The sequence below is a fragment of the Bos grunniens genome, chromosome 21 (genome assembly GCF_055505025.1).
Source record: "Bos grunniens cultivar Pamir isolate PY7600 chromosome 21, Bosgru_T2T1.0, whole genome shotgun sequence".
In the NCBI taxonomy this organism is placed as follows: domain Eukaryota; kingdom Metazoa; phylum Chordata; class Mammalia; order Artiodactyla; family Bovidae; genus Bos; species Bos grunniens.
In genome coordinates, this window is record NC_141185.1 from 44,027,979 (window position 1) to 44,055,430 (window position 27,452).

The 27,452-nt window shown below is 42.8% G+C and overlaps 1 protein-coding gene across 11 annotated transcripts in view; it reads right to left on the bottom strand.

Moving 5' to 3' along the window:
- Positions 1 to 27,452, bottom strand: part of ARNT2 (aryl hydrocarbon receptor nuclear translocator 2) — a 204,584-nt gene that overhangs the window by 54,678 nt on the left and 122,454 nt on the right. For 9 of the 11 annotated variants that reach the window (XM_086364221.1, XM_086364222.1, XM_086364225.1 and 6 more), the window contains exon 9: positions 958 to 1,034. In XM_086364221.1, the coding sequence (XP_086220347.1) occupies positions 958 to 1,034 (77 nt within the window). Of the gene's footprint in view, positions 1 to 957; positions 1,035 to 22,730; positions 22,911 to 27,452 lie in introns of those variants that run through there. The other 2 variants (XM_086364227.1, XM_086364226.1) reach the window with 2 other exon arrangements.

Consider the following 27,452-nt stretch of genomic DNA (forward strand, 5'->3'; position numbering starts at 1 on the left):
GAAGAGTTGACTCATTGGAAAAGACTCTGATGCTGGGAGGGATTGGGGGCAGGAAGAGAAGGGGACGACAGAGGATGAGATGGCTGGATGGCATCACTGACTCGATGGACGTGAGTTTGCGTGAACTCTGGGAGATGGTGATGGACAGGGAGGCCTGGTGTGCTGCGATTCACGGGGTCACAAAGAGTCAGACACGACTGAGCAACTGAACTGAACTGAACTGAACTGAATGAGAACCTACTGTCCAGCAAAAGGAAGTCTACTCAATGCTCTGTGGTGACAGGAAGGAAACCTAAAGAAGAGGGGATATTTCTATACATAGAGCTGATTCACTTTGCTGTATAGCAGAAAAAAACATGAAATTGTTAATTCACTCTCAGATCAGATCAGATCAGATCAGTCCCTCAGTAGTGTCCGACTCTTTGCGACCCCATGAATCGCAGCACGCCAGGTCTCCCTGTCCATCACCAACTCCCAGAGTTCACTGAGACTCATGTCCATCGAGTCAGTGATGCCATCCAGCCATCTCATCCTCTGTCGTCCCCTTCTCCTCTTGTCCCCAACCCCTCCCAGCATCAGAGTCTTTTCCAATGAGTCAACTCTTCGCATGAGGTGGCCAAAGTACTGGAGTTTCAGCTTTAGCATAATTCACTATACTTCAATTAAAAAAAAAAAAAAACGGGTGTGACGTGAGCAGAGCTCAACTTTGCAATAACTGGTGCATATCAGGATGGGCTGACACAGACTCTCATTGAAGTGAGAACTCTGCCGCTCGCGGGTCACAGTTCCCCCATTCTTCTCCCAAATTCAGCCTCATCTTCTCCCATAAGGTGAGACGCAGAACCCAACAATGCTAAGGACACGGGAGATGGAAAAAGTCATCCAGACCACAGACTCTTGCTCGCTGCAATAGCAAGCCCTCCTTGGAGATTAAAAAGGCAGTGACCTCCTTCTTACCTGGAGTCGTCCAATTGCCACTAGGCAATATTTACTGCCTTGTCCCACATCGGCATCTTCTTCAGGTATAGTCATTCCTGAAATGAAAGATGCCAGAGTCAGCAGCATGTCCAGGGCGACTTGAAAAGAGGTACAGGTGTCCATGATTTTACTTACATGATCAAAAATGTAGGTCCACTGTGGACCCTGCAGGGTCTAGGAAGTCAGTCAATGAATTAACCAGTCCTTTGCTCATTTCCTGCTCAGCTCTCTGCCTGATGTCTTTTGATAATTTGTTTTTCTAATATATATATATTTTTTGGTGTGAACCATTTTAAAGTCTTTATTGAATCTGTTGCACTATTGCTTCTATTTTATGTTTTGGCCCTGAGGCACACAGGATCTTTCATGAAGGATCTTTTTTAGTTGAGGCATTCGAACTGCTCGTTGCGGCCTGTCGGATCTTAGCTCCCTGACCAGGGACCGAACCTGCACCTCCTGCACTGGAAGGCGAAGTCTTAACCACTGAACCACCAGAGAAGTCCCTCTTTTGATAATTTCATGGTACATTATCATCTGCATCTATGGAAGATGCTGAAGAACTGAAGGAAGATGAAACAAATTATTCATGTATAAATTTGCAAAACTTGGCTAAAACACTTGGTTATAAGGGGTAATAAGTATATACGGACACTTCAAATTATGGAGTGGGTTGCCAATTTTTTCTTCAGGGGATCTTCCTGACCCAGCAATCAAACCTGCGTCTCTTGGATCTCCTGCATTGGCAGGCGGATTCTTCACCACTGAGCCAAGCTCCATCTCAGCCTGCATTAAAACTGAGGTCCAAAAGGGAATGATATAGTCCATCGCACGCTGTGAGGCTTGAATGCGAGGACGGTGTGGAACCTCCCTCAGCCCAAGACCCAAATGTCAGCTTCTTTTTCACTTCCCTGACTTTACTCCTCAATTGCTGGTAGCAGGTATATTTGTGGGCTTCCCCAGTGGCTCAGTGGTAAAGAATCCACCTGCCAATTCAGGAGATGCAGGAGACACAGGTCCGATCCCCTGGGTTGGGAAGATGCCCTGGAGGAGAGCATGGCAACCCACTCCAGTATTCTTGCTTGGGAAATCCCATGGACAGAGGAGCCTGGTGGGCCACAGTCCACGGGGTCGCAAAGATTTGGACATGAATTAGGCGACTGAGCACGCATGCACAGTGTATTGGTGGACAAAGAGAACAGTGGGTTCAGATACACCTTTGCCACACAAGGATGAGGGTACTATGCTACAGTCCAGAACAGGAAGCAGAGGAGACAGTGAGTGGTGAGAAGAACCCTTGAATCCAGTCAGGATGAAAAAATCATGTTTTTCTGTTCTACCCTGTAGAAGGAGGGATTCTGCAGGGCGAGGCTGTTACTGGCTGATCCCTGAGACTATCTGCCTAGAGACACCACAGTTCATTTGCTGATTCATTCTTCACCCCACCAGTGTTGAGTGAGAGCTTTTGTATATTTTTAAAAGTAGTCACAAATGCTCTTTATGTACCTTCTATCAAGACTTGAAGTTAGATTTCCTTGAGACTACTTTGATCAATGAAATAAGTGGAAGTGATGCTCTTTGGCTTCTAGACAATGAGCCCCAGACATTGTGGAGCACAGGCAGGTCATCCATATTGCACCCTGTCTCCATCCCTAGCCCACAGAATCTGAGTATAATAAAATGGTGGTGGTTTTATCAACAAAATGCATGAGTGTGTGCTAAGTCACTTCAGTCGTGTCCAACTCTTTGCGACCCCATGAACTATAGGCCACCAGACTCCTCTGTCCATGGGATTCTCCAGGCAAGAATACTGGAGTGGGTTGTCATGCCCTCCTTTCAGAGCATCTCCCCAATCCAGAGATCGAAAGCTCTTACATCTCTTGCAGTAGCAGGCAGGTTCTTTACCACTAGTGCCACCTGGGAAGCCCTGTTTTATCATCAAAATAAAATGTCTCAATTAGAAGCTGCATCAGGAATTCTCCAGTGGTCCAGTTAAGACTCTGCCTTCCAATGCAGGGAGCTTGAGTTCAGTCTCTGGCCAAGAAACCAAGATCCCACATGCTATGTGGTGCAGTCGATAAATAAATAAATGTAATTATTTTAAAAATTAAAAAAAAAAGAAGGTGCATCAGCCTAGACGTGCAGAGGAGAAGACTTAATGGGAGCCAAAGATACAAGTCCTTTAAGTGTATAAAAACTACATCATATATATATATAATATATATTATATTATAAAGTGTATAAAGAGTACATTATGCTAAATGCTGGGCTGGACAAGCTGAAATCAAGATTTCTGGGAGAAATATCAATAACCTCAGATATGCAGATGACACCACCCTTATGGCAGAAAGTGAAGAGGAATTAAATAACTTCTTGATAAAAGTGAAACAGGAAAGTGAAAAAGCTGACTTAAAACTTAACATTCAAAAATCAAAGATCATGGCATCCGGTCCCATCTCTTCGTGGCAAATAGATGGGGAAACTATGAAAACAGTGACAGACTTTATTTTCTTGGGCGCCAAAATCACTCCAGTTGGTGACCAGAGCCATGAAATGAGAAGATGCTTGCTCCTTGGAAGAAAAACTATGACCGACCTAGACAGCATCTAGACCAACCTAGAAAGTAGAGACATTACTTTGCTGACAAAGGTCCATCTAGTCAAAGCTATGGTTTTTCCAGTAGTCATGTAGGGATGTGATAGTTGGACTATAAAGAAAGCTGAGTGCTGAAGAATTCATGCTTTTGAACTGTTGTATTGGAGAAGACTCTTAATCCCTTGGACTGCAAGGAGATCAAACTAGTCAATCCTAAAGGAAATCAGTCCTGAATATTCATTGGAAGGACTGATGCTGAAGCTGAAGCTCCAATACTTGGGCCACCTGATGGGAAGAACTGACTCATTGGAAAAGATTCTGATGCTGGGAAAGATTGAAGGCAGGAGGAGAAGGGGATGACAGAGGATGAGATGGTTGGATGGCATCACCAATTAGATGGACATGAGTTTGAGCAAGCTCCGGGAGTTGGTGATGGACAGGGAAGCCTGGAGTGCTACAGTCCATGGGTTCACAAAGAGCTGGACATGACTGAGTGACTGAACTGAAGTGTATAAATAGCCTCCTTTGTAAGAATGCATTTTAATACACCAGCTAAAATTATGTTACCATAATTTGGCTTTGCAGAAATGAAGTGGAAAGTTGCAACTTATTAAATAAATAGTTTTGGTCTTAATGTAGGCAGGTAATCTTTAGTAGTGAGTGACAGCCAAGTAAGTGTTCGTGAAATATCCAGAAAATTCTTCAGTAAACCCAAACTTCCTTAAAGAAATTGATTTATGTGCCTGTCTCAAGGTTCTCCTCAGGATGCTGGGCTCAGTTTTCCCATGGAAGGGCTGGCACCTAAAACACTGGGGCTGAATATCTGCATAGGTGGCTCTGACACAACCCCACGAGCAGCCGTAGGGACCCCAGTGCCAAGGAAGCTGTGATCATCACTGCTCAGACTACCAGGATCTGGAGGAGGCTGTGGGTGACCACAGGAAGGCAGGGGTGGGCTCTGGCAGCAGCTGACGGAAAGGATTCAGGATCAAGCTCTCACATGCTTTCCTGACCAAAAGCCTCTGACAGGGAAATGATGTGTAATCTCCAGATTATCATCCAGATATCTGGATGTTCTCTATTTTCCAAACGTTTGGGTAATATTCTCAAGTAATAGATGATCTTTTAAAATGGTTTTGACGGTTAGTACTCATCAATAAAAAGACAAATATAGCCCCAATTGACAAAAGGGCAAAGGATGTGAACATTACTCCAAAGGAAGTATACAAATGGTTAGTAAGCATATGGAAAGATACTCAACATCGTTAGTCATAAGGGAAATGCAAGTCACTACCATAATGAGAGTACTTCATATCCCTTAGGATGGGCTACAATTTTTTTAAAATGCAATAACAAGTGCTGGTGGAGATGTGGAGAAACGAACCGTCAAATACTGCTGGTGGGAATGTAAAATGGTGCAGTCGGTTTGGAAAACAATCTGGCAGTTCCTCAAAGGGCTAAACGTTGAGCTACCATACACCCCAGAAATTCCACTCCTAGGTGTGCACCCGAAAGAAATGAAAACATATGTCCACTAACATATGTCCACTAACATATGTCCATGTGTACATAGATGTTCACAGCAACAACAGCCCCAAAGTGGAAACAACCATGATATCTGTTAAGGGATGAATGGATAAACAAAATGTGGCAGATCCAGATATTAGTATATTATTGGGCAATAAAAAAGAAAATACTGACACCTGTTACAATATGGATAAATCTTGACAATATCATGCTAAGTGAAAGAAATCCATCACAGAAAGTCACATATTACATGAGTCTATTTATGTGAAATGTCCAGAACAGGCAATTCCATAAGATCAAACAAGTAGATTAGTGGTTGTCTAGGATTTGGGGGGAAACAGGAGTAACTGCTAACTGCTAATAGGTGTGCAATTTCTTTCTGGGATAACGAATATATTTTAAAACTAACTGCAATGATATAGTTGTAAAACTATGTGAATACACTCCAAACCACTGAATGGTACACTTTAATTTGTACACTTTGTGATACATGAATTATATTTCAGTGCAGCTGGTATATAAACAATATTTTGAAAAAAAGGGGGGGTAGAAATAAGGGGAGTAAAAAGCCACCTACCAAAAGAATATAAAAAAATGATGTCTTGGTATATTTCTGGCCAGTCTTTCTGAAGCAAATTTAGAAGACTATATGATACCATTTTTTATTTTGGCCACACCATGCAGCATCTTAGCTCCCTGACAAGGGACAGAATCCATGTCCCCTGCAGTGGACACACAGAGTCTAAACCACTGGATCTCAGGAAAGACCCTAGAAAACTATAGATAAATAAAAGATAAATATTAAAATTAACCTTGATTACAGTAAAATCCTTATGTCCTTTACTGTGTGTATATGTGTGTAATAAAATATCTTTTTTTCCTTATATATTGTTTTATAACCTGCTTTGGAAACTTTTCAGCTTATTGAGAAATATTTATGTGTTTTCATCTTTCCTCTGTATGGATGTGCTGTGATTTCTGTAACCCCATCTCTCTGATACTAGTGCATTTTATTTTCCCCCAGTTTTTCACATGCGCAAGAAATACAATCCCATGCATCCTTCTACACAAAATCTTAGAGCATATCAATGAGTTCTTTAGCATATAAATCCTTGGAATGAAACTGCCATCTCAGAGAGTATACATGGTATTTTATTATTAGTTATATTTGCTTTTCTTTGAACATATATTTGTTTTCCATTTGGTCTTTTATGGACAGCCTGTACACAATTTTGCCATACAAAAGTTCTGTTTGTGGGTTTTTTCCTCATTTATTTAAAAAGTTTTGTGATGTATTAAGAATATAGGTGGGTCTCTCACAGACTTAGAGAATGAGCTTATGGTGGCTGGGGCAGGGGGAAGGATGGGGGAAGAGACAGGGAGTTTGGAATGGACATGTGCACACTGCCATATTTAAAATGGATAACCAAAAAGAACTACTGTGTACAGCACAGGGAACTCTGCTCAGCATTCTATGGCAGTCTGGATGGGAGGGAAGTTTGGGGGAGAGTGGATACATGTATATGTATGGCTGAGTCCCTCTGCAGTCCACCTGAAACTATCACAACACTGTTAACTGGCTATACTCAATACAAATAGTTTTGTTTTTTTTTAAGAATATATGTGGGTCTCATTTAAGTTATTTTTTTATGTTTTTCTTTCCTTTAAAGTGTTTTCTTCATTTATTTCTACAGTATTATTAAAGTATAGATCATCAAAACTGTCCGTTTTTACTCTGGTTTTTGCCTTTGGGGGTCATTCTTTGAAAAGTACAAGCTCTATCCCAAGATCATGGAAAATATTCACTCATATGTTCATATAGCACTTTATAGTTTCACATTTACCTTTAATAAATCTGAAATTTTTGATATGCTGTATCTCATGGTTTTGCAAATGATCAGTTGTCCTCAAACTGTGCACTACTTTTTCCTTTTGAAAATGCTTCCCTCATCAAATACCACATTTCTAAAGATACTTAGGTCTGTTTTAGGTCTTTTATGTTTGTTCAATAATTGGATTTAGAAAGTTCATTGATCATATCTTAATTAGTTAGGCTTTAAAAGATATTTTCACATATAGTAAGGCGACTACTCCCAAGTACTGTTAATGAAAATTTTACTAGCTACTTTTATATTTAGTGGACTATACAAATTTCAGAATTAACTTTCTTTTAAAAGAAATTCCACTGGGACAGTTATTAAAATTATATTAAATATGTAGATTGGTTTATAAAAAACTGAAATCTTCATAATACTAAGCCTTTATATCAAAGAATACATGACTCTCCACTTAGGTATATTCATACATAATTCACACATTAGTTACATTCATATCCCTCAATATTATTTTGTAGTTTAAGAAACATTTTGCATTTCATGTTAAGGTTACTAACATGCATTTTAAAGTGTTGCTATTTTTTTAAATTAATTTTTTAATTGGAGGCTAATTACTTTACACTATTGTAGTGGTTTTTGCCATCAGTTCAGTTCAGTTGCTCAGTCGTGTTCGACTCTTTGCGACCCCATGAATTGCAGCACATCAGGCCTCCCTGTCCATCGCCATCTCCTGGAGTTCACTCAAACTCATGTCCATCAAGTCAGTGATGCCATCCAGTCATCTCATCCTCTGTCATCCCCTTCTCCTGCCCCCAATCCCTCCCAGCATCAGAGTCTTTTCCAGTGAGTCAACTCTTCGAATGAGGTGGCCAAAGTACTGGAGTTTCAGCTTTAGCATCATTCCTCCCAAAGAACACCCAGGACTGATCTTTAGAATGGACCGGTTGGATCTCCTTGCAGTCCAAGGGACTCTCAAGAGTCTTCTCCAACACCACAGTTCAAAAGCATCAATTCTTCAGTGCTCAGCTTTCTTCATAGTCCAACTCTCACATCCATACATGACCACTGGAAAAACCATAGCCTTGACTAGACGGACCTTTGTAGGCAATGTAGTCTCTGCTTTTCAATATGCTATGTAGGTTGGTCATAACTTTTCTTCCAAGAAGTAAGCATCTTTTAATTTCATAGCTGCAATCACCATCTGCAGTGATTTTGGAGCCCAATTGACATGAATCACACATGGGTGTACATGTGTCCCCCATCCTGAACCTCCCCCCCACCTCCCTCCCAATCCCATCCCTCAGGGTCGTCCCAGTGCACGGGCCCTGAGAGCCCTGTCTCATGCATTGAACCTGGACTGGCGATCTATTTCACATATGGTAATATACATGTTTCAATGCTGTTCTCTCAAATCATCCCACCCTCGCCTTCTCCCACAGAGTACAAAAGTCTGTGCTTTATCTCTGTGTTTCTTTTGCTGTCTCGCATATAGGGTCATCATTACACCATCTTTTGAAATTCCATATATATGTGTTAATATACTGTATTGGTGTTTTTCTTTCTCACTTACTTCACTCTGTATAAATAGGCTTCAGTTTCATCCACCTCATTAAAACTGATTCAAATGCATTCTTTTTAATAGCTGAGTAATAGTCCATTGTGTATATGTACCACAGCTTTCTTATTCATTCATCTGTCGATGGATATCTAGGTTGCTTCCATGTCCTGGCTATTATAAACAGTGCTGGGATGAACATTGGGGTACATGGGTCTCTTTCAATTCTGGTTTCCTCGGTGTGTATGCCCAGCAGTGGGATTGCTGGGTCATATGGAAGTTCTATTTCCAGTTTTTTAAGGAATCTCCACACTGTTCTCCATAGTGGCTATACTAGTTTGCATTCCCACCAACAGTGTAAGAGGGTTCCCTTTTCTCCACACCCTCTCCAGCATTTATTGTTTGTAGACTTTTGGACAGCAGCCATTCTGACTGGCGTGAGATGGTACCTCATTGTGGTTTTGATTTGCATTTCTCTGATAATGAGTGGTGTTGAACATCTTTTCATGTGTTTGTTAGCCATCTGTATGTCTTCTTTGGAGAAATGTCTGCTTAGTTCTTTGGCCCATTTTTTGATTGGGTCATTTATTTTTCTGGAATTGAGCTGCATGAGCTGCTTGTATATTTTTGAGATTAATTCTGTCAGTTGCTTCATTTGCCTTCATTTTCTCCCATTCTGAAGGCTGTCTTTTCACCTTGCTTACAGTTTTCTTCATTGTGCAAAAGCTTTTAAGTTTAATTAGGTCCCATTTGTTTATTTGTGCTTTTATTTCCATTACTCTGGGAGGTGGGTCATAGAGGATCCTGCTGTGATTTATGTCAGAGAGCTTTTTGCCTATGTTTTCCTCTAGGAGTTTTATGGTTTCTGGTCTTACATTTAGATCTTTAATCGATTTGAGTTTATTTTTGTGTATGGTGTTAGAAAGTGTTCTAGTTTCATTCTTTGACAAGTGGTTGACCAGTTTTCCCAGCACCATTTGTTAAATTCAGTTCAGTTCAGCTCAGTCACTCAGTCGTGTCCGACTCTTTACGACCCCATGAACTGCAGCACACCAGGCCTCCCTGTCCATCACCAACTCCCAGAATTTACTCAAACTCATGTCCATCAAGTTGGTGATGCCATCCAGCCATCTCATCCTCTGTCATCCCCTTCTCCTCCTGCCTTCAATCTTTCCCAGCATCAGGGTCTTTTCAAATGAGTCAGCTCTTTGCATCAGGTGGCCAGAGTATTGGAGTTTCAGCTTCAGCATCAGTCCTTCCAATGAACACCCAGTGCTGATCTCCTTTAGGATGGACTGGTTGGATCTCCTTGCAGTCCAAGGGACTCTCAAGAGTCTTCTCCAACACCACAGTTCAAAAGCATCAATTCTTCGACACTCAGCTTTCTTTATAGTCCAACTCACATCCATACATGACTACTGGAAAAACCATAGCTTTGACTAGACGGACCTTTGTTGGCAAAGTAATGTCTCTGCTTTTTAATATGCTGTCTAGGTTGGTCACAACTTTGCTTCCAAGTAGTAAGCGTCTTTTAATTTCATGGCTGCAGTCAGCATCTGCAGTGATTTTGGAGCCCAAAAAAATAAAGTCAGCCATTGTTTCCACTGTTTCCCCATTTATTTGCCATGAAGTGAGGGGACCAGATGCCATGATCTTAGTTTTCTGAATGTTGAGCTTTAAGCCAACTTTTTCACTCTCCTCTTTCACTTTCATCAAAAGGCTCTTTAAGTCTTCTTCATGTTCTGCCATAAGGGTGGTATCATCTTGTTAAAGAGATTCTCTTTTCTCCACTGTATAGGTGTCCATAGGTGTGTGGATTTACATCTGGGCTTTCTATTTTGTCCATTGATCTATATTTCTGTCTTTGTGCCAGTACCATACTGTCTTGATGACTGTTTCTTTGTAGTATAGTCTGAAGTCAGGCAGGTTGATTCCTCCAATTCCATTCTTCTTTCTCAAGATTGCTTTGGCTACTCTAGGTGTTTTGTATTTCCATACAAATTGTGAAATTATTTGTTCTAGTTCTGTGAAAAATACCGTTGGTAGCTTGATAGGATTGCATTGAATCCTGATTAATAGAGGCAGTAGCGAACATTCCTTTTATATTCTTCATTTTGATAAAAACCCTTCTAATATTTCACCAGTCTGTAAGATATTGATTGTTGGTTTCAGATATTTGTATTGTTTGCACTAAGAAAATATATTTCTATTATTGATTTATAAACATTTATTTAACAACATTAATAGATAAAATCAATTCACTCCCCTCCATTAATTAATTATATTAACAGATCTCTTAATATTAAACCATTCAAGTAGTCTTGTAATTAATAAATATATAATTTGATTTGCTAGTGTTGTATTTAGCACCTGTATGTTCATAAATGAAATTGGGTTCATTGTTTTCCTTTTTGAAGTGCCCTTGTCAGGTTTTGTATTAAAGTTTTGGGAACTTTAAGAAATAAAGCCAAACACTTGCTGTCTTCCTATGCTTTGTAAGTGTTTAAGTAATTTACTCATAAAATCTTGAGGCCTGGCACCATTGGGAGAGCTGTTCTTTGTTCTTGAAAAAATAGCTTTTTCAACTTATTGTTTAGTTTTGATTTCCTCTCATTTAAAAAAAAAAAAAGACCTTTCTTTGATTCAATTTTCCCAGAAATTAACTTTCTTCCCAAAGATTTTAACATGTATAAATTTAAATTATGCACACTATGTTTATAAGGTTTTAAACTTTCTTTGATAAATCTCTTTACCATTAACATGCATTTATTTTCTTTTTTTAAAAAATAAGGATTAGACTTATTAGAAGTTTTCTCTTTTACCAGTCTTTATTTATTTACTCATCTCACATACTAGCAAAGCAATACTCAAAATTTTCCAAGCCAGGCTTCAACGGTATGTGAACCATGAACTTCCAGATGTTCAAGCTGGATTTAGAAAAGGCAGAAGAACCAGAGATCAAATTGCCAACATCCGTTGGATCATCGAAAAAGCAAGAGAGTTCAAGAAAAACATCTACTTCTGCCTTATTGACTATGCCAAAGTCTTTGACTGTGTGGACCACAACAAACTATGGAAAATTCTTAAAGAAGTGGGAATATAAGACCACCTAGTCTGCCTCCTGGGAAATCTGTATACAGGTCAAGAAGCAACAGTTATAGCTGAACAAGGAACAGCAGACTAGTTCAGAATCAGGAAAGGAGTACATTAAGGCTGTATATGGTCACCCTGCTTATTTAACTTATATGCAGAGTACATGAGAAATGTACTTTCTCATATCATGAGAAATGCTGAACTGGATGAAGCATAAGCTAGAATCAAGATTGCTGGGAGAAATATCAATAACCTCAGATATGCAGATTACATCACCCTTATGGCAGAAAGCGAAAAAGAACTAAAGAGCCTTTTGATGAAAGTGAAAGAGGAGAGTGAAAAAGTTGGCTTAAAACTCAACATTCAGAAAACTAAGATCATGGCATCTGGTCCCCTCACTTCATGGCAAATAGATGGGGAAACAATGGAAACAATGAAAGACTACTTTTTTGAGCTCCAAAATCACTGCAGATGGTGACTGCAGCCATGAAATTTAAAAGACACTTGCTCCTTGGAAGCAAAGTTATGATCAACCTAGACAGCATATTAAAAAGCAGAGACATTACTTTGCCAACAAAGGTCCATCTTTGACCATAGTCAAAACTATGGTTTTTCCAGTGGTCACGTATGGATGTGAGAGTTGGACTATAAAGAAAGCTGAGTGTCGAAGAATTGATGCTTTTGAACTGTGGTGTTGGAGAAGACTCTTGAGAGTCCCTTGGACTGCAAGGAGATCCAACCAGTCCATCCTAAAGGAGATCAGTCCTGGGTGTTCATTGGAAGGACTGATGCTGAAGCTGAAACTCCAATACTCTGGCCACCTGATGCAAAGAGCTGACTCATTTGAAAAGACCCTGATGCTGGGAAAGATTGAAGGCAGGAGGAGAAGGGGATGACAGAGGATGAGATGGTTGGATGGCATCACCGACTCAATGCAGATGAGTTTGAGTAAACTCTGGGAGTTGGTGATGGACAGGGAGGCCTGGCGTGCTTCAGTCCATGGGGTGCAAAGAGTCAGAGATGAGTGAGCAACTGAACTGAACAGAACTGATTTATTTACAGTTGAAGTATAATTAGTTTACAATGTTGTGTTAGTTTCTGCTGTACAACAGCATGCATCGGCCATATACGTACACATATATCCCTTCCCTCCTGAGCCTCCTTCCCATCTTCTCCATCCCATCCCACTCCCTACAGGTTTTCTTTTACCAGTCTTGATGAATAACTATTATCAACAGGATAATAATTTTATTTTCTAATTTAATCTTTTTTATTTATATTTGTTCATTAATTCTATCCTTTTGGTTTGCTCATGTTATTTTGTTATCCTATGTTTGTAAGTTAAATAAATTCTATTTTCATAAGTTAAATTCCTAATTCATAAGGCAAATCCTAGTTTTCCCACATTTAATAAGAAAAGCACTTCAAACCACAGCTTTCCTATAAGCACTGTTTTGGTCACATCCAGGAAGTCTTGATATGGAATGGGGCCTTAGTTGTTAATTACAAAATAGTCTGTAATGAGAGTTTAATTTTGATTTCCACTTTTCAAAGATAGGTTTCTTTGCACAAAGGTAGTAGCTGGTTTACCCTTTCATAAGGACACAAGTCGTACTGGATTAGGGGCCCACACAACATCAGTATGATCTCATCTTAACTTAATTACATCTGCAAGGGCTCTACTGCCAAATAAGGTCACATTCTGAAATACTGGGCTTCAACCCATGAATTCTGTAGGGAACTCATTCCAACCCATAACACCTCTGTGAATGTTCTATGTGTTCATTTTTTAACATATAGGTTAGCCATGACACAGATCTAACATGTGAACTGAGACACCTCCTTTCTGTACCCAAGACAAGCATCACTAATAAATAATGGCATATTTCCCCCCCCTCCAGTTATTTTATCCATTCATTCATTCATTTATTTGGGTGCATCAGGTCTTAGTCACATGTGGGATCTTTTGATGTGATGCACAGCCTCTCTAGATGTGGCAAGTGGGCTCCAGAGCATGTAGCTCAGTACTTGCTGTGTGTGGGCTTAGTTGCTCTGAGGCATGTGGGATCTTAGTTCCCTGACCAGGGATCAAACCCTTGTGCTCTGATTTGCAAGGTGGATTTTCTACCACTGGGCCACCAGGGACATCCCTCCCACCAGTTACTGAAGCAGACACAAAACAGTTCATCAAAGCAGGCCGTAAAATAAAACCTGTTTGCTGCTTCTGTTTTCTTAGTGTTGTGTTTTATTATAAACTTGCACAAATTCTTTCCATAGCAATGACTAAATAACAGTGTTAAATAGGGGTATTAGTAAACCTGGGTTCCTTCTGGGTAGGTTCTGCAGTGTGCATGAGCAGGAGACGAAAGAGAAACTCAGTCACCAAACACTCACCGGGGCCCCTCTATGTTCTAAGCCCTGTGCTCAGTAGCTTAAATAATACAGCAATGCATATGATCTGGTCCTGTCATAAGCAGCAGAGACAAACAGATGTAAAATATCTATAACAAGAAGTACCATGTGACACACCTCTTGGCTGGGAAGTTGTTGGCAGAATACTCCTGAAGGCTTTATAGACAAGGGTTCATCAGAGTCGGGTGTGTCTCTGTGTCTGGTGGGACTAGCATTGGCCAGAGAAAGATGTCTCTGGGGATGTGTCAGGAGAAGGAGGTGTCTTAACAAGTCTAGCACAGTTCCTTTACAGCATCACAGTTCTGAGTCCCATGCAGTCAAGGCCGAGGCACCGAGTAAGTATTTCTCATGTAAGAAAAAAGCCTACAAAAGCCACCTCCTCCGTGAACAAATTTATATTTATCAGTCTCAGCAAACCAGAACAAGGTCTCTACCAGCGCTAACAGATCTCAAAGGTCATTCACTACAGTCTGGGCACTTCGCTTTCAGGAAAGGCTGTCAGCCCCACTCACAGTCTATTTCATTCCTTCTGTCCATGGTACCGACAAGTTACTATTGGTCTAGACCCGTAGTCCTCAATCTTTTTGGCAATGGGGATCAGTTTTGTGGAAGACAATTTTTTCATGGAAGGCAGTGGGGACAGTTTCAGGATGATTCAAGCCCACTGCATTTATTGTGCACTTTATGTCTATTAGTATTACATCAGCTACACCCCAGATCATCAAGCATTAGATTCCAGAGGTTAGGGACCCCTGGTCTATATCATGAAGGATGACGTGGCATGCGTGCTCAGTTATGTCCACCTGTTTGTGATCCCATGGACTGTGGCCTGCCAGGCTCCTCTGTCCATGGGATTTCCCAGGCAAGAATACTGGAGTGGGTTGTCATTTCTTCCTCCAAGGATCTTCCCAACCCAGGGACTGAACCTGCATCTCCTGTGTTTGCAGGCGGATTCTTCACCACTATGCCACCTGAGACATCAATCAGCTCCACCTCAGATGATCACGCTTTAGATCCCAGAGGTTGGAGACCCCTGGTTTAGACGATAAAGGATGAGAACCAGAAATCTGTGATTGGATAGCACAGTATAAAAAGAGACACCTGGAAAGAATGAAGTTATTTACCACCAGGTGAATGTGAAGACGGAATCCTTACGGAGCATAAAAAGGAACAAACAACAACCCACACACAAAAAAACAATAGCCACAAGGGAGACAGCAGAGAGCTGAAAACCCTTGAGGGCACCTTTGAATTATCCTTTCAATTCCCATCCAGCTCTAGACTTTTGTCAAGCCAACTCTGAATTATTAGGGGAAAAGACAAGAGCATGTTCTGGGCCCCTTATGTAAGCAGATGAGAAATTCTGTGCGATGAAAGATAATACAAACAAAACGAGAAGAGAAACAACAGCCTGGAAGAAAAGATTTGCAACATACAGTAGACAAAGGTATAATATTCATAATATTATAAAGACATCCTACAAGTAATGGCAACCCACTGCAGTACTCTTGCCCGCAGAATCCCAAGGACAGGGGAGTCTGGAGGACTACAGCCCATGGGGTCACAGACAGTAGGCTATCTGGACAAGTAAATAAGGAAAGCACAAATCACTCCACAGGAAAATGTGCATATATACCATGGACAAGCAACTCACAGTAAAGTACAGATAGTCGATATATCCAGAAAAGATGCTCAATTTCACTAATGAAGACAATCTAATTTAAAATATATCATCTCCCCTCACCCCCCCCAAATACTTATCAGATTGGCAAAACTTACAAAAGAATGAAAACATTCAGAGTTGGGAGGAGAGGGGAAAAATGGACCCATTTGCAATCTGCCTTGTAAGGTAATTTGATAACATCTATTAAAATATACTTGCATCATCCCATTCCACTTCTGAGACCATCCTGCAGAAACACAAGTGCTCATGGGAAAAGAATCATGTGCAAGGACATCCACTATGGTACTCTTTGCAAGAGCCCCAAACTGAAAACAATCTTCAAAAATTTTTTTTTGATTTATCTTTAATTTTTGGCCATACCTTTCAGTATGTAGGATCTTAGTTCCCTGACTAGGGACTGAAGCTGTGCCCCTTGCATTAGAAGGTGGTCTCAACAATTGGACTGCCAAAGAAGTCCCTGAAAACCATCTTAAAGTTCCAATTTGGGGAGCAGCTGATGGAATACTATACAGTCATTTAAAAGAATTAAGTAGGTGAAAGTGAAGTTGCTCAGTCATGTCCGACTCTGTGCTACCCCATGGACTGTAGCCTACCAGGCTCCTCAGTCCATGGGATTTTCCAGGCAAGAACACTGAAGTGGATTGCCACTTCCTTCTCCAGGGGATCTTCCTGACCCAGGGATCGAACCTGGGTCTTCAGCATTGTAGGCAGATGCTTTACCGTCTGAGCTACCAGGGATTGCACCGTTTAAGTACTAACTTGGAAACATTTATGATACCCATGAAAAATTTAAAATGTCTAGAATAGAACCAGGGTGGAAAGGGAGACTTTTTACTTCATAATACACTAAAATTTTTTAAACTGGGTTTTCAGTGGACTTCCCTGGCAGTCCAGTGGTTCAGTTCAGTTCAGTTCAGTCGCTCAGTCGTGTCCGACTCTTTGCGACTCCATGAACTGCAGCACGCCAGGCCTCCCTGTCCATCACCATCTCCCGGAGTTCACTCAAACTCACATCCATCGAGTCGGTAATGCTATCCAGCCATCTCATCCTCTGTCGTCCCCTTTTCCTCCTGCCCCCAATCCCTCCCAGCATCAGAGTCTTTTCCAATGAGTCAACTCTTCGCATGAGGTGGCCAAAGTACTGGAGTTTCAGCTTTAGCATCATTCCTTCCAAAGAACACCCAGGGCTGATCTCCTTCAGAATGGACTGGTTGGATCTCCTTGCAGTCCAAGGGATTCTCAAGAGTCTTCTCCAACACCACAGTTCAAAAGCATCAATTCTTTGGCGCTCAGCCTTCTTCACAGTCCAACTCTCACATCCATACATGACCACAGGAAAAACCATAGCCTTGACTAGACGGACCTTTGTTGGCAAAGTAATGTCTCTGCTTTTGAATATGCTATCTAGGCTGGTCATAACTTTCCTTCCAAGGAGTAAGTGTCTTTTAATTTCATGGCTGCAGTCACCATCTGCAGTGATTTTGGAGCCCAGAAAAATAAAGTCTGACACTGTTTCCACTGTTTCTCCATTTATTTGCCATGAAGTGATGGGAACAGATGCCATGATCTTCGTTTTCGGAATGTTGAGCTTTAAGTCAACTTTTTCACTCTCCTCTTTCACTTTCATCAAGACGCTTTTTAGTTCCTCTTCACTTTCTGCCATAAGGGTGGTGTCATCTGCATATCTGAGGTTATTGATATTTCTCCTGGCAATCTTGATTCCAGCTTGTGCTTCCTCCAGCCCAGCACTTCTCATGATGTACTCTGCATAGAAGTTAAATAAGCAGGGTGACAGTGTACAGCCTTGATGTACTCCTTTTCCTATTTGGAACCAGTCTGTTGTTCCATGTCCAGTTCTAACTGTTGCTTCCTGACCTGCATATAGGTTTCTCAAGAGGCAGGTCAGGTGGTCTGGTAACAGCATGAAAAGGCAAAATGATTGGATACTGAAAGGGGAACTCCCCAGGTCAGTAGGTGCCCAATATGCTACTGGAAATCAGTGGAGAAATAACTCCAGAAAGAATGAAGGGATGGAGCCAAAGTAAAAACAATACCCAGTTGTGGATGTGACTGGTGATAGAAGCAAGGTCCGATGCTATAAAGAGCAATATTGCATAGGAACCTGGAATGTTATGTCCATGAATCAAGGCAAATTGGAAGTGGTCAAACAAGAGATGGCAAGAGTGAATGTCAACATTCTAGGAATCAGCGAACTAAAATGGACTGGAATGGGTGAATTTAATTCAGATGACCATTATATCTACTACTGTGGGCAGGAATCCCTTAGAAGAAATGAAGTAGCCAACATGGTCAACAAATAGTCCAAAATGTAGTACTTGGATGCAATCTCAAAAACAACAGAATGATCTCTGTTCGTTTCCAAGGCAAACCATTCAATATCACAGGAATCCAAGTCTATGCCCCAACCAGTAACGCTGAAGAAGCTGAAGTTGAATGGTTCTATGAAGACCTACAAGACCTTTTAGAACTAACACCCCAAAAAGATGTCCTTTTGATTATAGTCCAGTGGTTAAGACTTTGATTTCCAATTCAGGGGGTTTGGATTCGATTCCCTGGTTGGAAAACTAAGATCCCACATGCCTCATGGCCAAAAAACCAAAACATAAAAACAAAAGCAATATTGTAACAAATTCAATAAAGACTTTAAAAAAGGTCTGCATCAAAAAAATCTGTTAAAAAATGGGTTTTAGGTGAACTTTAATTTTTAAGATTTTATAGACTTCTAAATTTAATAAGATGGGCTGTTTTATAGTAATGATAATAAAAAATGATTAAGGAAAAAGGCTGGCCTGTGATGTTTATATTTAAAAAGGTGGGCTTCACACACCTGGGGAATTTTCCCAGTTCACACCTCATTCTCCAACCATGTCAGAAACATGAGCATATTGTACTTAAATCCAGCCTTTAGAATCCTGCTCCTGATTACCAAACTGAAGGAAAATGCACATGATGATGCTGGACATTTAATTGTCAAATGTTTGGCAGAGATGCAACATTTCTTTCCAAATTAACTGCCATTGAATCATGAAAATTAACACGCCATCTTCTTGTGCCTAAAGGGAAGGCTGTAAATGAGTATTTCTTGTATAAACTTGAACTCAGAAGATAGAGCTTCATTTCCAGAAAGGTGTCATCTATAAACAAAGGGCTAAGGGCCTGTAACAATAAAGCCACACTGGGGTCCAGCAGGATGTCAGGAAAAAAGGAATTAGGGGGCACAAGGACTGCCCTTTCCAGGCCTGAGTCTCACCAGGGGTATAGAGAGGAATGGGCCATGAGGCTCCCCTAGGTTTCCTGCCCACCTCAAGACTCTTGAGTCCATGCTATCTCCCCCTGACAGAAGAGGGATGTCATTGGAGAGCAGTGGACTGTTTTCCAAAGGAAGCTCAGATGACTGACCCTCTCATTCTCTTGGTGGCTTAGCTGTGGCTCTTCCCTGCTATCTTTAGCTTTCAGTTATAGAAAGTTCAGGCTCAGATGGTAAAGAATCTGCCTGGCAAAGTAGGAGACTCAGGTTCAATCCCTGGGTCGGTAAGATCCCCTGGAGAAGGGCAGGGCAACCCACCACAGTATTCTTGCCTGGAGAATCCCCTCAAGCAGAGTTGCCTGGTGGGCTACAGTCCATGGGGTCACACAGAGTCAGACATGACTGAAGGGACTTAGCATGCAGGCACATACAAAGTTCAGAAATAAATGACATGCTTCACTGATTGACTTCTCCCCCATTTCTAGCTCCTAGAAGCTATAAATCCTCGCTGGTGCAGAACAGGTATCTAAAAGGTAGGGCTGTGTCCAACAGCCCACCTGTCACCCATCCCTGCTCTGGGGCCACACTGTCTCTCCAGCTTCTGGTCACAATACTTTTGTCTTGGGCAGGCTGGGCACTGGCTAGCACCAAGAGTTCTGCCATGATGCTAACTCACCACTCATCGTAGCCAGTCCCCCAGTAGCACTCACATCCTGATTCTGCTGTCATTTCTCACCACCATCAGTGTCTTGCTGCTTTCTGCTCCACATTCCTCTCAATGAAGACCAGCCTCCATCTGGCCTTGCTCGAAGTAACTAGCTCCCAAATAACCTTCTACGTGGTCCTTGGGAATTTCATCCTTTGTAGTCGAAGACCGGCATCCTTGGCTGTCTGCATCTCATGGGCTCTGCGATCTGGGTGCTTCCATCTCCCTGACTGTGACCCCCTCCCCAGGAGAGGATGTTCCTTCCTCCAACAGCCCCCAGTCACGGACACTGGACCCCTCCAGACACCGCCTTCACACAACCCTCCTGTTGCGTGCATGCTCAGTTGCTTCAGTCATGTCTGACTCTTTGCAACCCTATGGACTGTACCTGCCAGGCTCCTCTGTCCATGGCATTCTCTAGGCAAGAATACTGGAGTGAGTTGCCATGCCTGCCTTCAGGGGATCTTTCCAACCCAGGGATCGAACCAGCATCTCTTGCACTCCTGCACAGGTGGATTCTTCCTGAACCACTGGGTAAGCCTGACCCTCCTTTTACAGGTGCTCAAAAGTCTCTTCTTCTAGCACGTACTCCAACCATCTTCCCTCCTTGGCCCCACCTCTCCGTATGCTATTGCTACTTTTCATTTTGCCAAAGCACAGCCTTGACCATACTTCAAGCTCCTTTTCTAAAAAACCTCAAAGGCTCCCCACCAGTCACCAATTTCAGGGCCAGTGGGGTTTCAGAGTCAGACATGACTTAGCGACTGAACAATAACAACAACTGGCAGGTGGGGCTCAATATGTCCGACTCTAGTTTTTGCTATGATGCTGGTGATGGCTTCCCCGACACTAGTCAATAGACACAGAATCATCCCATTCCTGAGCTGGCCGCTTGGCATCTGAACTCTGCCTGGCTGCAGGTTTCCCCTGCAGGTTTTGGGCTGTGGTCAAGGGGAGGGGAGAAGTGCTGGGGTCAGCTGAGATGTGGAGTCTTACAGGATTTTAGATTCCCCGTCTGTGGAGAGGAGGGGCTGGCTTGGGGTAATGCTGAAGGTTCTCTTTAATTCTGACTTTCTTGGCCCCACACCAGCTCAGAGTTTGGCCATGGGATCAGTTTGACATACCTGTTGAGCACCTGTTAAGTGCCTGACAGTAAGGGATTCAGCGTGCATGCCACCAGCTCCTGCTCTCAAGGAGTTGCCAGCAGGTGGGGGAAGCAGAGAACCAGAGCATCACAATGCCAGGTGGTTAGTGTTACAACAGAGAAAAGAACAGGCTGCTTTGAGGAAGGGCGGGTGGCCAAGGCTGGATGCCAGGGCTGGCAGGGATGGTGTCAGGAGGGAATGCTTCCTGGCAGGAACCTCAGCATTTCTCAAAGTGGTTTTTAATAGGAACGGAATAATTCCAGCCATTTAAACAGATCTCAATGATTTCCTAATTGGTTTCACAAGCCCGTTTTGCCCCACATTCAATTACCTTTTCTTTGGAAACACACTCCACTAACGCCAGCTCTAAATAAACCCCGAGTCATATAAACAACACACAAGTGAAGTGTAACTGGAGACTGCTGTCTCGGATGAAACTTAGAGTTGTTGGCCAGAAAGGCTTCTTCATGTTTAACTAAAGGGTTGCATTAACCCTGTGCAAACACTCACGGAAAGTTGGGTTGTTTTTCAGTAATGCTGGGTGGAGTCTATTCTGGGACTCACATCTTCACATGAGAATTAAGACTTTTTTTTTTTTGCATTCCACCAAACTCAGGGGGAAAAAACAGCCACTTGTTCACAGTATGGTTCCAAAGTATTCTCTGGGGGACAGTAAAAAGTTTTAGTGGAAAAAAACGATATTCTGGCCAAATACATTTGGGAAACATAGTTTAAACAAAGACAAAAAAGTTTCATCACTGTAGGCATGCTCAGGAAACATAGAATTTCGGAGTACAAGTCTCTAAGAGAGAGAAAGGTACCCTAATTATTGACCAGGGACTCCTTTCTTTATGAAGTATCTCTGAGACTGAGATCTCAGGACACACTTTAGGAAATGCTGACTTGTAAGTGTTTTGCATTTCAGGGTTCCTGGTGGTGATCTTAAAGACCTGGCTCTCCCACTTTACAAAGGACAGCTTAGAAGTACAACAGGTGCTTTGGGGTCAAAAGAGCAACCTGAGACCATATAAGTAACTACCCGTCCCTCCCAAGTTACTGTAGAAACTCCCAGAGTCTGAGATGAGAGACGAACATCTCAATACCAGAAACCAGGGAGGATTGTTTGGGCAAGATGGGGTGAAGGGAAGTGCTGAGGAAGCTACATATGAAGGAAAAGGGAGGCTGTGGAAGGGTCCCCAGCAAGACCAAACTACAAGGTCAGAACTGCTTTGGCTTGACAGTGGCAAGAACGGGGACAAGTCTTGAGGGAGCGACCCTTCCGGGTGCTCAGTGGTAAAGAATCTGCCTGCCAATGCAGGAGATGTGGGTTCGATCCCTGGGTCAGGAAAATCCCCTGGAGGAGGCAATGGCAACCCACTCAAGTATTCTTGCCTAGAGAATCCCATGGACAGAGGAGCCTGGCAGGCTATAGTCCAACGGTTTGCAAAGAATCAGATACACTCAGCAACTGAGCATGCACACAGGAAGGGCTTAAGTCTGCAAACTGAAAGGGCCCACGTGGCACTGAGACGTGATATCAGATACGGAGGAAACATAGTCCAGAAGCCAGCAGAGGTGAGCAAGTAAACCAGGAAGATGGAAGAATTGTCAGTAACAGAGTCCTGGACTTGACTGCAAATGGCAAGCCTGTTTCTTGAAAGACAGATGGATAATATAAAATAATGACCACATGCTGCAGTCCATGGGGTCACAAAGAGTCAGACATGACTAAGCGACTGAACAACAACAACAACATATCTAAAATCTAAATTGCAGATCCAAAGTCCCGTGTTATTTACACATTAATTGGCAGGGGTGGGGTAGGCAATCTCTCATAGTTCTTAAAACACATGGACTCTGCGGTATGGCCTCCAAGGGGTTGAATTCCAGCCTCCTCACCCACCAGCTGTGTACCCAGCATGGCCCAGCCCTTACCTGTTTTCTCCCATCAGCTCACATCTCCCTGCTGTCCGTACACTTGACATGCACCTCTCCATCTGCACAGCCACTGCCTTCGTTCAGGCCTCACAGTTTCTCCTGAGTCAGTCCTCTCTGGGCCCCTCACTGTCAGACCTATCTTTGCCCCTCCTCTCACTTCAATCCAACTTCTAGAATGATCTTTAAGAACTTTCAGTGGCTTTTCGTAACATTCCATAGAGAGCAGAGGAGGGTTCCAAACCCCCAGGCTTAGCATACAAGGCTTCACCTCCAGGATCTGATTCTACCCACCTGTCTTGCCACATTCCCTCCAGCCACAGTCAATCACACACGATTCCCAAGGCAGCAACCTCTCTTCTCCCCGACATCAGAGCATCAATAAGGCCTAGATTCATTCCCAGACTTGGCTGCTTACTAACTGTGTGAACTGGGCTGATTAAGTTGCTATGCTGACCCTCCAGCATGTCACCTGCCCGACAGAGGTAATTACAATGCCTGGACCTCATGAGAGTTGTTGTGAACACTGAAGTGGGCTTCCCTGGTGGCTCAGATGGTAAAGAATCTGCCTGAAATGCAGGATACCTGGGTTCAATCCCCAGTTTGGCAAGATGCCCTGGAGAAGGGCAAGGCAACCCACTTCAGTATTCTTCCCTGGAAAATCCCACAGACAGAGGAGCCTACAGAAGCAGGTTATAGTCCATGGGGTCTCAAAGAGTCAGACACAACTGCGCAACCTAACACTTTCACAAACACTGAAGCACAGTGCACAGGGTCCTTGGCACAGTGATTCGCACGTTGTGAGCACTCTGAAATGAAGACTGTGATCATTACATACCTCCTCTACACTCACCAACACAACTCAGTATGCCTAGAAAGCAATTTTTTCCACCTAGAAAACTCCTTTATGTTCATGTTTCAGCTCAAACGTTACTCTCCACCTATTAGGCTTTCAGCGAGGCTTGGCCTCAGACCATAGGAGAGAACAGACAACCTTGACACTCCCAGTAGACGGGATCTCTTGTCCGTGTGCTTCTCTCATGAGTCCTCTGTGTGACCCTTGATCTGGGGCTTTGCAATGACCCACATGCCTAACTGTCTCCTCCACTGTGCTGTGACTTCTTTTAGTTTAATTAAATATTAACGTGTTTACTTATTTTGGCTGTGCTGGGTCTTCATTGCTGTGTGCAGGTTTTCTACAGTAGCCGTGAGGTGTGGTCACGCTCCTGTGGAGCATAGGCTTCTCATTGCAGTGGTTTCTCTTGTTGTAGAGCACAGGCTTCAGGAGTTGTGGTGCACAGGCTTAATTACCCCACGACATGTGGGATCTTCCCAGACCAGGGATCAAACCAGTGTCCCCTGCATTGGCAGGTGGATTCTTAGGCAATGGACCATAAGGGAAGCCCACACTGTGAGCTTCTAAAGGGCAGGTGCTATATCAGACTCCCCCTAGGGTCCCCAGGAACTAGGAACGTAACTGGCCCATGGCTGGTGCTCAGAAAGTATCCACTGAAAGAAATGGAGGAGTGGCTTTGCCCTGCCTGAGAATGAGGAGGACGGAAGAGGTGGCCAGTGCTCCATCTCACAAGTTAAGGTCATGGCTCTGATGTCCAACCAGAATATCAAACATCAATATGTCCAGCTTGGGCAGGACAGAATGGCTGAGGGTTGGTGAGAGGAGGGAATCCAGCCTTGTGGGTGCATGGCTTCCACACAGAAGACCAGCCTTTGGAGACTTTCAAATGAAGGGAAAAAAAACAACACACCGTGTTCAACCAGCAAACTGTGAGACGCGCAGGGCTGTCGTGGATGAGCTCATGGTGGGGCTGAGCTGTCTGGTGAAGTGGCAACACTGGTCTGACCACTGCAGATTCTAGCTAAAACCCCAAAATAACCTCAGGCCTCTGGCATGCTGTGGCCGAGGCTTACTGAAAGTCCAGCAGCATCGTGAAGGAAAGCATCAGCCTCACCGATGAGAAAGCACCAGAGGCTGCCAAGAACCAACCCTCTTCCTGATCAGGATGGTCCCAGAGGGAGGTAACCTGATCTCAGTCAAGCACACCCCCTCCACTGGGGCAGATCCTGGCTCTACTGTGCAGACACACAGCCAGTTAATCAGACATTTTCCACGGATTATTCTGTGGTGATGAACCAAGCACATCAGATGATGATGAGTAGAGGAGAGATCCCTGTGATAGACATGGAGTCTGGCTCAAAGCAGGATGCCTGTCTGAAAAATGCAAGGCGCTGGGGCAGTGACCATGGAGTGGAGGCAATTCCCATCTCAAAGCTACCCCTGGACTCTGAGCATACCTCACACACTGGAAAATACAACCTGCTGTGGGTGATCTCTTCTGCACCGAGGGTGATGTCTCCTTTGCTACGTTGAACACAGAAATATTGACTTCTTTAGAAGGAAGGATTGGACAGAGCAACTGTAGAACTCTGTATTTGCTTTAGTCATGCACCAGATTTTTTTTTCTTTTTAGCTGCACCATGTAGCATGCCAGAATCTTAGTTCCCCAACCAGGGATGGAACCTGTGCCCCCTGCAGTAGAAACACAGATTCTTAACCACTGGACCACCAGGGAAGTCCCTAGCTCAAATATTTTAAATGAAGCTTATACAGTCTACTTGGTGGTTCAGATGGTAAAGAATCTGCCTACAGGGCGGGACACTCGGGTTCAATCCCTGGGTCGGAAGATCCCCTGAAGAAGGCAATGGCAACCCACTCCAGTATTCTTGCCTGGAGAATTCCATGGAGAGAGGAGCCTGGTGGGCTATAGTCCATGGGGTTGAAGAGTCGGATACAAATGAGCGACAAACATTTCACTTTCATAGAGTATACAATGCTGTGAGGCTAATTGGGAAAGTCACTGTGTAATAGAAAGGGTTTCTGGAATATAGCAGAATTTGGGGGGACATTTATGTTTTCGATGGAGTCAACAGGTACCAGGTAAAAGTTTGCCTGCACAACTTGTTGGTTCAGAAATAAGCACAAGTGTTGCCAGCAGGCTGTCAGAGAAGTATTCACAAGGTCCTTGCTTGCTTCACAAAGTCTACTGCTTCTACTCACCTTTAGAGACTGCTAAGGTCGCCTGTAGATATTCTGAGCAACTCTGGTGCTTAGGCACCTTCATACCTCCTAACCAAGTCACTGTTTATAATTAAGGAGTTTAAGCCTATGAGCAAGTAGGGACAGCATTCCTCATGGACATTTACAAGGCATCATTCAAGCATCAAGTGAGTGGCTGTTCCAGTGCTCCGGTACCATGACCTTATTATACAGTAAGCATGCCAATGACCTTATTCCAGCCACCTCATCTATGTCAGATGACTGTCTGTGCCATCTCAGAAGATTTCTGGGAAAGTGGATTCTATAAACATCTTTGGAAATTCTGGCAAAGAATTCTTTCAAAACCCATTCCCCTTAGGTTAACAACTATTTTTTTTTTAAATCAAGGCAGACTTTTTTCTTCTTTCCTTTCACACATCCATCCACCCACGTGGTCTGTTGTTCAGTTACACAGTCATGTCCGACTCTTTGCGATCCCATGGACTGCAGCACACCAGGCTTCCCTGTCCATCACAATCTCCTGGAGACTATGTGAAATGTAATACATTTACATGCCAGGTCTGACCTCACCACTGGGTTGAGAAAATGAAGCATGCGTTTGGTCTTGAGAGCTCTAAATGTAAAATAGTGTGTGATATGTGTAATGAATGGAGTTATGAATCAAGTGAATATAGTCCACGCTATGTCTAAAATGGCGGAGAAGGCAATGGCACCCCACTCCAGTACTTTGCCTAGAAAATCCCATGGGCAGAAGAGCCTACTAGGCTGCAGTCCATGGGGTCACTAGAGTTGGACACGACTGAGCGACTTCACTTTCACTTTTCACTTTCATGCATTGGAGAAGGAAATGGCAACCCACTCCAGTGTTCTTGTCTGGAGAATCCCAAGGATGGGGGAGCCAGGTGGGCTGCCGTCTATGGGGTCACACAGAGTTGGACATGACTGAAGCGACTTAGCAGCAGCAGCAGCAGCATGTCTAAAATGGATAACCAACAAGGACCTAGAGTAGTATAGCACAGAGAACTCTGTAAAATGTTATGTGGCAGCCTGGATGGGAGAGGAGTTTGGGGGAGAATGGGTACAAGTATAAAAATGGCTGAGTTACTCTGCTGTGCACCTGAAACCATCACAGCATTGGTAATTGGCTACACTCCAATATATTAAAAAAAGTTTAAACAGAAAAAACAATGGACTTATTAATCAAGAAACAGTATTAACAGCCACAGAACAAGATATATATAAATTCAGGATGCTGGAGGCATGATTGAATCGTCATGTGTGCATACAAGCTTAATTTCCAGAACTTCCATCTTCATAGAAACACAGCAACCAAATACAACCAACCAACCAACCAACCAAACAAACAAAATGACACAATTTCTGAATTCACAGCAAACCACTCAATCCAGTGGTATGAAATGCTATTTAGAAAATTCTGCTTGATTGCCTAAAAATGTCGTTTTTTTCTGATGATGAAAGTCATGTAAAAATTTGGAAAATGCAAGACTGAAGACAAAAGAAAAAAGTAACCAACAGTCTACTACACAGAGATATGATTACTATTCTATGTACAATTTTTCAACACATAGATATACCATTCACTTATAATCTAAAAATAAAATTGGGATCATGATTGCATAACCTGT